General features: G+C 40.8%; 1 protein-coding gene across 1 annotated transcript in view; it reads right to left on the bottom strand.

Annotated features, from left to right (window-relative positions):
• Window positions 1-7,717, bottom strand: part of neu1 (neuraminidase 1) — a 29,292-nt gene extending 21,575 nt beyond the window's left edge. Inside the window, exons 1-2 of the mRNA XM_061882090.1 lie at window positions 7,476-7,717; window positions 5,887-6,076 (exon numbers count right to left, since the gene is read on the bottom strand). Of these exons, the coding sequence (XP_061738074.1) occupies window positions 5,887-6,076; window positions 7,476-7,559 (274 nt within the window). The 5' untranslated portion in view covers window positions 7,560-7,717. The remainder of the gene's footprint in view (window positions 1-5,886; window positions 6,077-7,475) is intronic.
• Between the last annotated feature and the right edge of the window lie 9,916 nt (window positions 7,718-17,633).

Below are 17,633 nucleotides of genomic sequence, written 5' to 3'. Positions count from 1 at the left end.
AATTTATTGTGGGACCCCATTTTTATGACTTGAGGGGGTCCATCGGACCCCTTTTTGACAATTCCTAGCACCAACACTGATGGAGTATTGGTTCGTGCAAAACAGCAGCAGGCGGCTGTGGCCTGCGGGCTGGTTCTACAGTAATAATAATCAATAATCATTCACGGGCCTGCGGGTCCTGACTTTGACACATAGGCACTAATGCAGGGGTGTCAAATGTACAACCCGGATCAGGCTTTTATCCGGATCAGGTTTTATCCAGCCCACGGGATGACTTTGCTAAATATACAAATGAGCTGAAATTTTTGAATAAAAGAAACTGCTGTAATTAAATGTTTCCACTATATGTCACAGTAGCAATTTTCCTTGTAGATTACGCTACACATGTAAAAAAAAAAAATAAACCAAGTTAGTGCACCAGTTGAGAAAAATGAGCAAACTACATAAATAACATCCTTTAATTTGATATTGATATTATTTTTTAATCTTGAACAATTGAAAATTAACACCCATGAGTTGACTGATGAACATTATCACATAATGTATTCAAAAAGTATAAATAACAAAGAATAAAGATAAAATACTATTAACCGCGACATGCAAGTGTAAAAATAAAACTAACAACATTATGATTTGTACATTTTCAGAATGTGCTTGTTCTATTTTTAAGCAAAGAAAACAATCTGGAATTGTCTTTATTTTTAAGTTATCGTGCCGTGATTTTACCAGTCCGGCCCATTTAGGAGTATCAATTAATCAATCAATGATTATTTATATAGCCCTAAATCACTAGTGTCTCAAAGGGCTGCACAAACCACAACACAAACCACAACGACATCCCAGGTAGAGCCCACATAAGGAGTAGATTTTTCTCCATGTGGCCCCTGATCTAAAATGAGTTTGACACCCCTGCACTAGAGTGTTCCTGTTGTATAGAGGAACTTGGACAACTGTAAACACATTGACAGATCCTTGCAATGACGTTTCAATCATGCGAGCAAACATAGGACATTGAGGTCATAACTTGTGATTTACATAACCAAGGCGTTCCTTAAGGCACCCCTTTAGGTCCACTCCAATTGGGCAGTTACAAATGAGTGTCGCTTGTCGACTTCAGGTGCAGTCAGTAGTCATTTGTTCAACTTTTTTAGGTGTACTATCGGTGTTCCTCAAGGTTCCATTTGAGGTCTGTTCTTTGTTTTAGCATTTGGGCAAATCAACCGGTGGCTCGCGAGTTCTGTTCCAAAAACTTGTGAAGCTCACATTTTTGCAGCAGATACATCACAACACTAGAGTCATATAAATGATCTTTGACTAAAAAGAACAGAGCGCTCCTTAAATTCTTAACAAAATAAATAGACCAAAATCCAATGTGTACTGTCGAGGACTCTGGTTCTCCGGAATATACTGTGCAAAATAGTAATACAGTGGAACCTTTATTTATGAACCCCTCTATTTGCAAACCTTCCCATTTACGAATCTTTAGATTGTGCCAAATATTCCTTGTTCTACGAACACTTCATTTCTCTTTGTATGCCTTAAGGCGCTGCAATTTTGATGACATCACTTCCTGTGAAGTACAGTACACACGGGGCGTGGCCATTAGGAAGAGGTGGAGCCCCCCTTATCGCATCCTGTTTACGTAGTCTATTACTCGGTCGCCACGACTCAGTGCTTCAGCTCGTGTTTCTTTTCTCGCCATTCACCAAGTTTTGTCTATTTTACTTACTCAAGATGGGTCCAAAAAAGCCCACAAACCAGCTTCAAAAGAAGGAGGGATTCACTGTGGACTTAGACTTACAGAGGAGAGGAAACCCACAACCACTTCTCCCCCTCCCCATGCCCTCCTCTTGCTGCCTGCCCTACCTTTTCAAAGTTGTGACATCACTTATTCTGCCTTCAATGGACTGCCATGTAAAAATGTTTTTATTATTATTGTAGCAACACAGTTATTATTTTTTGAGAGCACGAAAGGGACTTTTGTGTGTGTGTGTGCGTTAACAGTTAAGCTTGCCGATTTTGTTGTGTTATTTTGATAATTAATAGAGCCATTACCCCCATTTTATACATACATACATACATATATATATATATATATATATATATATATATATATATATATATATATATATATATATATATATGTATGTATGTATATATCTCAATCAACTTGAGCCCTAGACAAAAAACAAACATAGCTTTTTAGCCAAATGATATAAATGTTATGAAAAAAATTTGCATAACATGAGTTGTTTCACTTATTTAATCTGGCATATATATATATATATATATATATATATATATATGTATATATATATATATATATGTATATATATATATATATATATATATATATATGTATATGTATATATATATATATATATATATATATATATATATATATATATATATATATATATATATATATATATCTTAGGGTTGTCGTGATAAAGATGTTTCTGCATCAATGGTATTATTACGTATGCAGTAACACATTGTGTCATTTTCCATTCTATTATTATTATGTCAAAAGTTTGAGGGACAAGTGGTAGAAAGTGAATTATTAATCTACTTGTTCATTTACTGTTAATATCTGCTGACTTTCTCTTTCAATATGTTCTATCTACACTTCTGTTAAAATGTAATAATCACTTATTCTTCTGTTGTTTGATACTTTACATTAGTTTTGGATGAGACCACAAATTTAGGTATCGATCCGATACCAAGTAGTTACAGGATCATACATTGGTCATATTCAAAGTTCTAATGTGTCCAGGGACATATTTCCTGAGTTTATAAATATAATATAAATAAAAAATAAAAATAAGATTTTGTGATGCAAAAAAATATAGATGTAATGATAGTAGTATTAAGTAGATACGCTACTGTACTTGCTATCATTACTGTGGATGTCAGGTCTGGATCCACCGAATGGCGTTTGTTCACATTGTGACGCCAATGGATCTATGCTGTGTAGTGAAGCATGTTTAGCTATTTCTCATCCGGCAGAGATGATTCAATCATTCATTAATTTTCCATCGCTTGTCCCTAGAGCCTATCTCAGCTGCATTCGGGCGGAAGGCGGGGTACAACCTGGACAAGTCGCTACTTGTAAGAAACTTACTTTATTTGTCGCCATGGAGGCGAGGATTATTGATTTAGAAGTAGCTACAACACTGCAGACTGCTGCTGGACGTTAGCCAATAGCTATCTAGCCACGTCTTAAAGCACCTATTCCTGAGGGTGTTTCAGTGTTATAGCTTCACCTTTATCTTAGTTTTTATGCCAAAATGCATCCATTCTCCCTTTTCTGACTACACGTATTGTCTGCTTTTACGTACTCAGTGATTGTGCACTGCCGAACATGCTCTACTGCTCGTAAACCTGGAAATGTCACGACGTGACGACACGCCGTCATGCCGGTTAAAAAAAGGGGGGCGGGGACGGGTACTTTTTAGAGGTGGTATATTACCGAATATGATTCATTAGCATCACAGTACTATACTAGGACCGGTCTACCGTACAACCCTAATATATGTATATAAATACATTGTAGTGTCTTTATAGTGTGCATTCTTCAACTAAAATAGGGACTTTTGTTGAGGCTAGAACCAATTATTCATGTTACATTGTTTCTTAAAGGGAACTGGCCTTCACAATACAAACCTTTCGACTTACGAACCACGTTCACGAGCCGATCGAAAATTTAAGAAATCCTCGCCCCTCAGCTTTCTGTACACGTGGCCCCCAAAACAATGTAGTACAATATCCCTGCCGTAGGACATCAACTTAAATGGGGGGGGGTCAGCAACCCGCAGCTCTCGGGCAGCATGCGGCTCTTTACTGCCGCCCAAGGGGCTCCCTGGAGCATTTTTTAAAAAAGTAATGAAAATTGAAAAAGATGGGGGAAATGTTTTATTTGAGTATGTTTTTTGTTTGAGGACAAACATGACACAAACCTTTCCAATTGTAGAAAGCCCACTGTTTAATATGTTTGTGTGTATGCTTCACTGATGAGTGTATTTGGTGAACATCGTTTTGTCCTACTAATTTCGGCGGTTCTTGAACTCACCATAGTGAGGACTGTGACGCAACAGTTTGTTTACATGTGTTGTGTCCTGAGCAAGACACTTCACCCTTGCTCCTGATGGGTGCTGGTTGGCGCCTTGCATGGCAGCTCCCTCCATCAGTGTGTGAATGTATGTGTGAATGAGTAAATGTGGAAGTAGTGTCAAAGCGCTTTGAGTACCTTGAAGGTAGAAAAGTGCTATACAAGTACAACCCATTTATCATTTATCTATTTAAATGTAAAATCTTCCACTCCTTCTTTGTCTCATTTTGTCCACCAAAAGTTTCATACTGTGCGTGAATGCACAAAAGTGCGCTTTGAAGTTATTGACTTGTTGGAGTGCTACTCAGGCATATCTGGTCAGTGGATGACTGCAAGCTAATCAATGCTAACATGCTATTTAGGCTAGCTGTATGTACATACTGCCTCATTATGCCTAATTTGTAGGTATATTGGAGCTCTTTTATCATCCCTTACTTTTATCCTCTTTGTACATATTTTACTTTTGCATGTCTCATGACACATTATCTGTATGTACTATTGACTGCAAATCTGATAGTTGTTTGTGTGCCATGTTGTTCCAGACCACAGCAAACGTCAGTGTACCACGGTGCACTGAGATTCATCACCAACTGCGCTCCCCTTGTTCCCCATTGTGTGTTATACTCAAGGGTTAACTGGACATCTTTATGTGCTCGACGCCTCAATCATTGGTATGTGTTCATCTACAAAACCATTCTGGGTATCACTCCATCATATCTATCTTGTCTTTTAACAAAGAAACAAGGAAGTCACAATCTTTGTTCAATGAATTTTCTGCAATTTGTCGTCCCCAAAGTAAGAACTGAACGGGGCGAGTAAGCATTTAGGTTTTCAGCACCGAAGGCTAGGAATAACCTACAATCGAATCTTCAACTTCAAAACCCTTGTTACATTAAATGAGTTTAAAGTTTCTGTGAAATAAGTGCAGTCTACCTCTTCTGTATGCACATGTGTTATGTGAGCAAGTTTTAGTGTTGTAAATTCGATGTTTTATGTGTTGTTTACTGTTTTTAATGTAACCTTGCTGCTGCCCCCTTGGCCAGGTATTCCTCGGAAAAGAGCTCTATGATCTCAATGGGATTTTACTTGGTTAAATAAAGGCTAAAAAAATAATAATAATGAAAAAAATAAAATAAAAAACATTACCAAGCTTGCCAAAGATTGTAAAAATCTATTAAGAGAAGACAGCCCGCCATTTCCTTTAACTTGGACACACACATCTATACCTTTGGCCATTAAAAGCCAGTCATATTCAGGAGTTGTCTCACCTTCTGAGTAGCCTCTGATTTACTAATGTTTTCTAACGTTGTAAAAATGTGTAGAATAAATATTACATTTCAAAAAATGTTTGCGTGTCAACGAAGATTTGCTTCAGCCTGTGACACATAGTAATTTTGATCCATCCATTTTCTACCGCTTATACCCTTTGGGGTAGCGGGGGGCGCTGGCGCTTTCTCAGCTATTATCGGGTGTAATACACCCTGGACAAGTCGCCATCTCATCGCAGTCATTTTGATAGTAGGTTATTATTGCTAATATAGACACTTACATCATTATGAGACGTATATACATATTTTCATTATTTGCAGCTCCAAAATGGCTCTTTTAACGTTTTGGGTTTCTGACCTTTGACTTAAATGCATCACTGACATTCTAATGTATCACATTTCATCCCACCACTCTGTTATCTGTATTCGAAGTGTGTTGATGTTCTCTAATCTGAAATCTGATATTAAGACACTTTTGGGAAGGGGGTAAAAGGGAGGTCACCCTGCCTTTGTCAGCTGATCGGCGCATTGCGATGAACTTTGCTCCTACATCAGCGGATGAGAACTTCCTGGCCTCAGCAAATGCCAGCAGGCTCCCCATGGGGGTGAAGGTGATCAGAGGGATCCTGTAGGTGTCAACCTCCCCCTCCATTCCGCTCACCCACAGCAACTGCTCCTCAAACAACAGGGGTTTAATCTAGAAAACATTAGGAACATTTATACAATATGTGCAGTAAACAAGGAAGCATATCACAAAGCAGTAATCTACAAAGAAAGTTAAGAATTCCTTTATAGCAGGGGTCAACAACCTTTTTGAAACCAAGAGCTACTTCTTGGGTACTGATTAATGCGAAGAGTTACCAGTTTGATACACACTTAAATAAATTACCAGAAATAGCCAATTTGCTCAATGTACCTTTAATAAATAAATCTTTATATATAAAAAAAATGGGTATTTCTGTCTGTCATTCCGTCGTACATTTTTTTTCCTTTTACGGAACGTTTTTTTCATAGAGAATAAATGATGAAAAAAACACTTAATTGAACGGTTTAAAAGAGGAGAAAACACGAAAAAAATAAAATAAAATTTTGAAACGGTTTATCTTCAATTTCGACTCTTTAGAATTCAAAATTCAACCCAAAAAAACGAAGCGAAAAACTAGCTAATTGAAAAAATAAAAAAAATAATTTATGGAACTTCATTAGTATTTTTTCCTGATTAAGATTAATTTCTGAATTTTGATGACATGTTTTATATAGGTTAAAATCCAATCTGCACTTTGTTAGAATATATAACAAATTGGACCAAGCTATATTTCTAACAAAGACAAATCATTATTTTTTCTACATTTTCCAGAACAAAATTTTTAAAAGAAATTCAAAAGACTTTGAAATAAGATTTAAATTTGATTCTACAGATTTTCTAGATTTGCCAGAATAATTTTGGGGAATTTTAATCATAATAACTTTGAAGAAATATTTCACAAATATTCTTCGTCGAAAAAACAGAATCTAAACTGAAGAATTAAATTAAAATGTATTTATTATTCTTTACAATAAAAAAAAAATACTTGAACATTGATTTAAATTGTCAGGAAAGAAGAAGAAGGAATTTAAAAGGTAAAAAGGTATCTGTGTTTAAAAATCCTAAAATAATTTTTGAGGTTGTATTTTTTTCTCTAAAATTGTCTTTCTGAAAGTTATAAGAAGCAAAGTAAAACAATTAATGTATTTATTCAAACAAGTGAAGACCAAGTCTTAAAAATATTTTCTTGGATTTTCAAATTCTATCTGAGTTTTGTCCCTCTTAGAATTAAAAATGTCGAGCAAAGTGAGACCAGCTTGCTAGTAAATAGATAACATTTAAAAATAATTGAGGCAGCTCACTGGTAAGTGCTGCTATTTGAGCTATTTTAGAACAGGCCAGCGAGCTACTCATCTGGTCCTTACGGGCTACCTGGTGCCCGCGGGCACCGCGTTGGTGACCGCTGCTTTATAGTAATAAGAGTCAAAAAGGTCAACACGACTCTTTTAAAATGAAACATCCCCACATTACAGTACTTTACACAGTAAAGCAAACAACTACATTTATTTACCGTGGGAGAGTAGGTGATGACAGCGGGGAAAAGGAGCCACAGTGTCGCAAGTGCACTTCCGGTTGTCAGCTTTACCTGAGTCATGACGTCTATTTGAGCAGCAAAATAACATACAGTGCTGGTGCTTTAAGTGCTTCAAAAAGTGGATGTAAACAACGCCAAAAAAACCCTTCCACGTCGCGAACCCCGGAGTCAACGTAAATGTGTCAGGTCATGTGACCAAAAGTGGGTAGTCACATGTCGACACCCTTCAGAGTAAAACCGGAAACAGTATCGGTTCACGATTACGGATGTCGCTGTCAACCCGTCACAAATGCTGAAAACAAAAACTACGAAAACAATATATATTGTCGCTATCATGGTTAAGTAGCCGTAGGATGCTTTAGTGACTAACTTGAGTGGTTTTAATTCACAATTAAGAAAAGGAATAGAAGAGGATAAATATTGGAACCGTCATTTCCGGTAAGTGATTTTTTTTTCCGTGTTTTTCTTAACCTTTATTTATAATTATTTTCTTAACCTTTATTTATAAATTTACCAACAGACGAGAAACAATAATCAAAATAAGTACAAAAATAGTATAAAATAGAACAAAAACAGTACAAAACAGCGCCAGGGGTTGTAAATTCAAAGTAACTAAAATAGAATACTAACAAAATATATTTACATATATATATATATATATATATATATATATATATATATATATATATATATATATATATATATATATATATATATATATATATATATATATATATATATAATAAACAAAGTACAAAGCCATAGGCTCACTCAATTTCAGTAAATAACTTCAAATTGGAACACACCATCATCGTTTTCACAACTTTTTTGTTGTTAGAGGTAGAGAGTGTTTTAATGTAGGGTTCTAAATATTTTTTAAAGGCACAATTTATTTAGTTTTTTTTTAAAAACACTTTTATTTATAAATTTCAGCATTTGCAAACAGACGAGAAACAATAATCTAAATAAGTACAAAAACAGTACAAAACAGTAAAAAAACAGTACAAAATAAAATAGCGCCAGGGGGTTGTAAATTCAAAGTAATTAAAATAGAATAAAAAATAAAAAAAATACAAAAAATAAAAATATATATGTATATATTTATATACACCGTATTTCTTTGAACTGCCACCGGGGCGCTAATTAATTTAAAACCTCTTTTCACTCCTGCGCTTACCAAAGGCATTCGGTAAAAGTAAGCACGCGCTAATTATTTTAAAACCTCTTCTCACTCCGGCACTTACCAAAGGTATGCAGTAAAAATTTGAGTGCAAAGCCATAGGCTCACTAAATTTCAGTAAATAACTTAAATTTGGAACACAGCATCATCGTTTTCGCATATTTTTTGTTGTTAGAGGTAAAGCGTGTTTTAATGTAGAGTTCTAAATCTTTTTTAAAGGCAAAAAAGACTGGTCTGGTATTGAGAAACTTACATTTATGAATATAAAACTTAGCCAATAGAATAATGAGGTTGCTGAATTTTCCCCAGGGATCAATAAAGTACTTTCTATTGAATTCTATTCTATTCAAAGGTAAAAATCCTTTTCAAATTTTTCTTCATACAGTGTAAAACCAAATATCACATCTTTAAAACAAAGCACAAATTTGTCATGAATATTGTCCAGGATGAAGCGACTGATGCCATGGTGATCGAGTGCTTTCACAAGTCCAAAACAGCTGGTACACAGTCTCTGGTTGCAGGGTACATAAGGTGAAGGTAACATCAATGTCATTCTTGTATCCAACCATCACAGTCTTTACAGGATAATAACCATTAATGATTTTAAAAGATATCCCTTTGACTTTGTTGGTAAGTAAATACCTGTTGGGAAGGGACCACGTTTTGACCCAGCAGATGTCACTCAACATTATTCCAGAGCGCAACCGGTAAGCGTGTTACGACATGCATTCGCTGTCAAAAATCACGTCATCAGTATATGTACAAAAATTATCATGAAGAAAAACAAAAAGGCAGTGAAAGCTTCCCACAATCTAAACAACCCAAATATTATGAAAACTATCCATCCATTCATTTCATTTTCTACCGCTTGTCCATTTTGGTGTCTCGGGGGGTGCTGGAGCCCAGCAGCCTTTGGGCGGAAGGCAGGGTTTAGCCTGGACAAGTCGCCCCCAGTATTTCAAATACAAATTTAAAAATGTATATATAGTATATAGCTTTTATTTATTCCATTGTCCCTGCCTGGCACATGTTTATATCGTAAATTTTTTCTCTTTCCTATCTTTATTGTATTTTTTTTTTTTTTTTTTTTTTTTGTTTATGGTATATTCTTTGAAAAATCTGGCAACTATTGACCATATTTAGCATGTTCACAATTTGAAATATTTATAGAAGATTTTGTTTGTTTGTATGTTTACATCTTGAAAGATTGCGGTTGTTTCGGAAGTGACGTTATACATAAAAACCGTTGTTGAAAATAAAGTGTGGGAAAAAACACACAGGCCTATGGTGTAAAGTTCAAAACACATGCGGCCACTGTAAATTATTGTAGTAGTTCTTCAAAAGCATTTATCATTTTTTTAATCGCCATATTTCAAACATGAAAACAGTTATGCTTGAAAAAATTTCTATGTCTAATATTTTTTTTAACATTCTGTCTTGGAAAATTATTCATTGTGAGTTGAACACACTCATTGATAAGAGTGAAATTGATGGTAATATTTTCATATTTATAAATCTTGATGCTGTACATATTACAGAGTGCTACTGTAATTTTATTCCTTCTCAAAGTAACATGATAATTATACCAAACATTTCCGGAATCAATAACAATTCTAAGTCACTTACACCTAATCTTTATGTTGCAAGAAGAAAAAAAACCGTTAACTTTTTATGAGTCATTTGTCCAAATACTTTTCCAGCCATCCATCCAGCCATTTCTACCACTTGTCCCTTTTGGGGTCGCGGAGGGTCGCTGGAGCCTATCTCAGCTGTATTCGGGCGGAAGGCAGGGTACACCCTGGACAAGTCGCCACCTCATCGCAGGGCCAACACAGATAGACAGACAACATTCACACTCACATTCACACACTTGGGCCAATTTAGTGTTGCCAATCAACATATCCCAGGTGCATGTCTTTGGAGGTGGGAGGAAGCCGGAGTACCCGCAGGGAACCCACGCAGTCACGGGGAGAACATGCAAACTCCACACAGAAAGATCCCGAGCCCAGGATTGAACCCAGGACTACTCAGGACCTTCGTATTGTGAGGCAGATGCACTAACCCCTGTTCCACCGTGCTAAATGACTTAAAATCCTAAATGAGCAACTTCCATATTTCTATGAGGCTATATATTGACATTAATGGCAGAGCTGGGAAAATATTTTGACTCGGGCGCCACAAAAAATGTTTCTGGGGGGCCAATGTGTATGTGTGTATAAATGATATATACATATTTAGCTGTACCTGTACATAGCTGTACATATTTAGCTGTATATTTAGAGTACCAGGGGGGGTTTGGGTCCCTTTTTTCAGGAACATTAATACCAAAAGTCATAATGTCACAAAGTTATGACAGAATACCTGAAAAAAATGGAATGGAATTTTACAGTTTTTTATAGAATGGGACACCCAAAATGTACATTAAATTAAAGAAAGAATGATTTAAAATATTAACTATGAACCATAAAACATTGAATATTAACATATGAAGGACGCTGTTGCGGTACACACGGGCTCCGTGCTTTCCTCTTTTGCGGGAGCGCTCAGGGGCTCCGCTGTGAGCACCGGACACGCCCCCACGTTCGCCACGTAGACTGCGCCCACACTCCGCCGCAGCCGGCGGCAATCAATAATCAACACACCTGGCTTTGAAGAGGGACAACAGCATAGAGTCTCGCCGCTGACTTCTCTTCGTCGGACCGTAGCTCTGCTAGCAGTAAGCTTCGCGTCTCTGACTTCCCCTCTTGATCTCGCTTGTTTGCTTGTTTCCTTGTGCCTTTGTTCCCTGATCCCTTTTTGTCTCTCGCTCTCCCCACAGTACCCGTGTCTCAGCCGTTGTTGTGTACCTCCACTGCCGCTTTTCCCTCCTGGACTCTGTTTTGCTCTTCCTGATCCTTGACCCCGTTTTGGACTTCTGGACTTCTCTCTCCTGCCATTGACCCCCGCTCGGACCTCGGACCCCCCTGGCTTCTTCCCCTTGGACTTGGACGCCTTCGTGCCAGTTCTAGTTTTTCTGTTTGCTATTCCTAGCTTTTATGCTAGCGTCCTTTGTTTGTTTTTCTATTAGCTCCAATATTTTAGTTCTTTAGCTCCCTTTGTTACTTTAATAAATTCATCATATCTTAACTTACGCTGTGTTCATTGTCAACGCATCCCTGGAAGATCGAACTCGGCAACAACATGCCACAAAGTCGTTTCAGTAAGAACCCAGCATCGAAAGGATCTTCCGCGTCAGGCAACATCTAGGACGTCTTCGACAAAGGGACGTGTATGGTGCTTCGGGCGATGGAGGCTGAAACTCTCCGCTGCGCACCGGGTGATGATATGATGTGGAGCCCTCATGGTGTCCTGGTCCCAATCGATTCCACCTGGTCCGATGAGTTTCCGTCCCAAAATGCTCGCGCTCGTCGGCGTGGGCGGAAGCCGCAAAGGAAGGCTTCGTCTCGCGACAGCGAATCTCCCTCTCCACAACTTCCGCCTCTAGAACTCACCAAGCAACAACCTGCCCAATATTCCCCTCAGTTGTCAGGTAATCCTTTAGTTTCCTTTTCCAAACATTCCTTCGGCCGTCCTGTCACTCTCAGAGACGACAGCGGTGACGTCATGTCGGTAATGCCTTCCGGTGACGTCACCGCAATTTTTTTTTTAAGAATATATTTCTCCACCATCTTCTAATAACTTTAACAGTGATAACAATAATTCCAATCACCATCAGGACATTTTTATTGATGGTGGTCATCCACAGTCCATTGTTGATTTTAATGATCAGCCTCCCATTGTTTTGGCCCTGCCCTCTGTGACTCATTCTCCGCCCACTCTTGAGTCTTCTGTCGCTTCTACTTATTCATCCACTGACTTTGAATCAGGTAATGAAAATTACAGCCCCGCATGGATGGACGAGTGGTACCAGAGAGTTTTCATTGAACTCGAGCTTGAGGAAAAAGTCCTAGCACGATGAACTTTCTGGTAAATCTAGAGGGGAGGAGTCTGCCCATCTCCCGACCTCCCTCCACCCACCCTTAGAGACTGTTTCACACAATAGGGAGCGAGTCTGGAATCCGCGTTTTGGGGGGGGACTCGTGCTGGTAGTTGTGCTATGGAGGTAGTACAGCTGCGCTCAGCCAAGCCGCAACCTACATGCAGGCCACCCTTACTTGTCTTTGGACCCGCTAAGCCATCACCTCCAGCGCGTCCTCCTCCACCGGTGTTCCGCACTGTCAAACAGCGGCCCACTAGGCCGCCTCCACCTGCTCCTCGGCTAGCACCTGTAGCTGGTCCTAGCTCTAGTCTGGTTTTCGCACCAGCATTGGACTCAAGCCTGGTTTTTGCACCAGCAACTCACCCTTGTCTGGTTCTCGCACCAGCAACTTCTACCAGGCTGGAGCCCACTCCAGGAAAGGACCAAGTCGCCCAGTCATGACGAACAGGTTCCCCATACGAGCACACAAAAAATACACACACACACACACACCACAAAGGGGGGGACAAGGGGATATAACAACCATATTCTTACATGTTGCAGGGTACCAGCGCTGCGGAGAGGGGGCTTCCCTCGCAGAGGGCACCTCAACTGCCAGGGCCGGTGTGTTGGGTGTGCGCACAGCCCGGTCACGTGCGCCGGGAGTGCTCCATGATGAAGGTGGGGCAGGTGATGCTGTTGTCGGGCCTCCAGCACCCGCCCCCGATCTGGGGGTGACGTACTATGTCCCGTAAGGGTACAAGGGGGTACATACAGGGCGATGGTGGATTCGTGCTGTAAGCAGTCCCTGATCCACCAAAACCTGGTTCGACCCGGGGTTTTGAGTCAGGCAACACGGGTGAAAATCAGGTGTATTCATGGGGATGTGCACAAATACCCTATTGTACCAGTGGAAATTGCATATAGCAAGCAAAAGCATAAAGTTAAAGTTGACGTAAGCGCGCAACTCACGCACCACGTAATCCTATCAACGAATTTGCCGGGAGTTAATCTTTTACTGACACATTGTGTGGGGGTGTGTTAACGGACAGTAGGCGAGGGAAGTATCCGCGCCGTTCTCAGCGGCGACGGGGTTTCATCCGGGAGTCCCGAGCAGTAACCGATGGGGGCTTCGCGGGAGACCCCCCCCCCAGCTCCTTGGTGACCACTGACGGAGGACTTTCACCCCGAGCAGTCCCGTGATAAAACCTTGCGCGAGGCCTGGGACCAGGTGGATTTTATTGACGGTCAGCTGTTGCGCCCGGGGAAAGCGCGGGTATTCCCCCATTTTTCAATTATTAGGGATAGACTATACCAAGTGGGCCGTGACACGCAAACCGGGGAGGAACACACCTAGTTGTTGGTGCCAAAACGCCACCGGAAAATGGTTTTCCAGGCGGCGCACAATGGCTGGACATTTAGGGTATGACAAAACAATCAGGTCATGTTCCGATTCTATTGGCCAGGCCTCCGGGCGGTTGTGCACCGGTGGTGCATTGCCTGCCCGGACTGCCAGCTGGTGAATCCAGCGGCCACCCCAAGGGCACCATTACGCCCATTGCCGCTCATAGAGGTCCCGTTAGAGAGAATTGGCATGGACCTCATCGGACCATTTCACCCGAGCACACGGGGATACCGCTTTGCTTTAGCCCTGGTGGATTACGCAACACTGTATCCCGAAGCAGTGCCTGTGCACTCTATCTCTGCAAAGAGTGTTGCGCAAGCACTGTTTCGGGTCATCTCCCGAGTTAGAATCCCGAAAGAGATTCTGACTGACAAGGGCACGTCCTTTATGTCGCGGACCATCAAAGAACTATACGGATTATTGGGAATAAAACCGATCCGCACCAGCGTGTACCATCCACAAACGGACGGACTGGTGGAGAAATTGAATAAAACGCTGAAATCAATGATCCGTAAGTTTATGCACGAGGATAAACAGAATTGGGATAAATGATTGGATCCCCTAATGTTTGCGATGCGGGAGGTACCCCAGGCCTCACTTGGTTTTGCACCGTTTGAGTTGTTGTACGGCCAAAGGCCTCGCAGAGTGCTGGACGTCATTAAAGAAAGCTGGGAGGAGGGTCCAAGCTCCAGCAAAAAGGAAATACGATACACCCTGGACATGCGAGTAAAACTCCACCAGGTGGGGAACTTGTCACGTGCGAATTTGTTCCGTGCCCAAGAGCGTCAGCGGTGCACGTATAACCGGGGGACCCAACTGCGTAAATTCCCACCGGGAGAGGAAGTGCTTGCATTACTTCCAACTTCAAGATTAAAATTACTTGGTCCCACGGCAAATGAGTGATGTCGACTATGAGGTTCGGCGCTCGGACCGACGGGGGGACACGCAGTTGTATCATATCAACCTACTGAAGGCATGGAGACAGGCGGAGCCTGTTTCCATGGCGACAGTAGTGAAGGAGGGAGAGGAGTTGGGGCCAGAGGTCCCGCACTCTGGCCCGACCCCTCGGCTTTCCTGTGACGACCAGCTCACATTGGCACAGCGAGTGGAGGTAGCTGAGTTACAGCGGCGCTATTCTGACGTGTTCTCATCGCGACCCGGCCGCACAAATCTCATCTGACACCATATTGGGATTAGCCCGGGGGTTATGGTGCGGTCTCTGCCATATAGGCTTCCCGAACACAAGCGCAAAGTAGTGCGGGAGAAATTAAAAACCATGCTTGAGATGGGGGTGATAGAAGAATCTCACAGCGCATGGTGTAGTCCCATTGTTCTGGTGGGGAAGAAGGATGGGACCGTGCGGTTCTGTGTAGATTACCGCAGGGTGAAGGAACAATCACGTTTTGACGCATACCCAATGCCCCGGGTCGACGAGCTCCTGGATCGGCTGGGCACTGCTAATTTTTTCATGACACTGGATCAAACCAAGGGGTATTGGCAGATTCCCTTGTCACCAGATTCCCGAGAAAAAACGGCCTTCTCCCCTATGGACGGTTTGTACCAATTTGTGACACTTCCGTTCGGATTGTTCGGTGCACCTGCCACGTCCCAGAGTCTAATGGACCACGTACTGCGGCCCCACGCTGCATACGCGGCTGCCTACCTGGATGATGTCATCATTCAGAGTAGCAGCTGGGAACAACACATGCGGCGGGTGGGGGTGGCGCTCAAGTCTCTGACGCGGGCAGGGCTCACTGCCAACCCGGCGAAGTGCGCGGTTGGCCGTAGGGAGGTACAGTATTTGGGGTACCACTTGGGAGGGGGGCAGGTGTGGCCACAGATAGACAAAACAGCGGCGATCGCAGCCTGTCAACCCCTCAAGACAAAAAAAGAGGCTGCCCGGCCTGAATCGGGCGGTGGAGGCATGTGGAGAGGGGCGTGGTCCACCATTCCCTGCGGGGTAGAACGAGTTGTCTAATCACCTGTTCCCTTTATCAGCAACGTTGGAAACCATGAGAGGGGGTTGGCGAACGACAGTGGGACTGCCAGACAAAAGACCAAGCTGAAAAGACAACCTTGTGCATGAGCTGAAAAGCTAAAAAACTTTGAACATTTGATATTGTGAAAAACATTAAAACTGCGCCAGGGTGTGGTGTTTCCCGTGATGCAAACAGGGATATGGGTCAGAGACCTCCAAATTGCAAAGCATTAATAAGAGCATCCATCCATTTTCTATCGCGTATTCCCTTTAGGGTGGCGGGGGGCGCTGGTGCCTATCTCAGGTACAATCAGTCGGAATGCGTAGTACACCCTGGACAAGTCGCCACCTCATCGCATGGCCAACACAGACAGACAACATTCACACTCACATTCACACACTAGGGCCAATTTTTGCGTTGCCAATCAACCTATCCCCAGGTGCATGTCTTTGGAAGTGGGAGGAAGCCGGAGTACCCGGAGGGAACCCACGCAGTCACAGGGAAAACATGCAAACTCCACACAGAAAGATCCTAAGCCTGGGATTGAACCCCAGACTACTCAGGACCTTCGTATTGTGAGGCAGACGCACCAACCCCTCTGCCACCGTGAAACCTGTAATAAGAGCAAAGGGTGACTATTTTGAAGGAACTAGAATATAAAACGTTTCCAATTATTTCAACTTTTTTTTGTTAAGTACATAACTCCACATGTGTTCATTCATAGTTTTAATGCCTTGAGTGACAATTTACAACGTAAATAGTCATGAAAATAAAGAAAACGCATTGACTGAGGTGTGTACAAACTTTTGGCCTGTACTGTACATATTTATATATATTTTTAAATCTACACTTCATTCCTATTAAAAAGCCCTTCTAATGCTGACAACATTGGCGCTTATTTCATAGACTTAAAAACGATGTCTTCGCCAAGTTTAGACCATATTGTCAACCTGTCCTCCTCTGTCTTCCTTTTTTTCTCTTTCTATCCCCTCCTGCTCCGGCCCGGCCTCACCAAATGATAATATAAATACAATTAATGAAGTCAAATTCAAATAAGGCAACAAGAGAAGTATCCTACACTTCTCTTTTGTAAAGTAAATCTGAACAGCCGATATGGGCATCTACATCAACTATATGATTTGCCTGAGGAGCTGGACAGGACAAAACAAAACAAAATATATATTAATATGTATGTATTAATATGTAATATATATATATATATATATATATATATATATATATATATATATATATATATATATATATATATATATATATATACACATATATATTAATATGTAGCTCCGAGATGACCCCCTGACCAATGAAAAACAAGGTCGAGCAGGCTGCGGACTCCAAGCATGTTGGCCAAAAGAAGAAGATTAAGATTTATGCTTTAGTGCCACGGTGGGATCCAACATCGTTTTAAAAGCACCAGAAAAAAGCAGTATAGGAGCTTTTTAAAGATTCTTAAAACAATCCAATGCCCTAGGTCACTTTTTGAATGCCACCATATATATATATATATATATATATATATATATATATATATATATATATATATATATATATATATATATATATATATATATATATATATGTTATGTACAGA

Source organism: Nerophis ophidion, linkage group LG21 (genome assembly GCF_033978795.1).
Source record: "Nerophis ophidion isolate RoL-2023_Sa linkage group LG21, RoL_Noph_v1.0, whole genome shotgun sequence".
In the NCBI taxonomy this organism is placed as follows: domain Eukaryota; kingdom Metazoa; phylum Chordata; class Actinopteri; order Syngnathiformes; family Syngnathidae; genus Nerophis; species Nerophis ophidion.
Note: the sequence above shows the minus strand (reverse complement) of the source record. Positions and strands in the feature narration are given on the sequence as shown.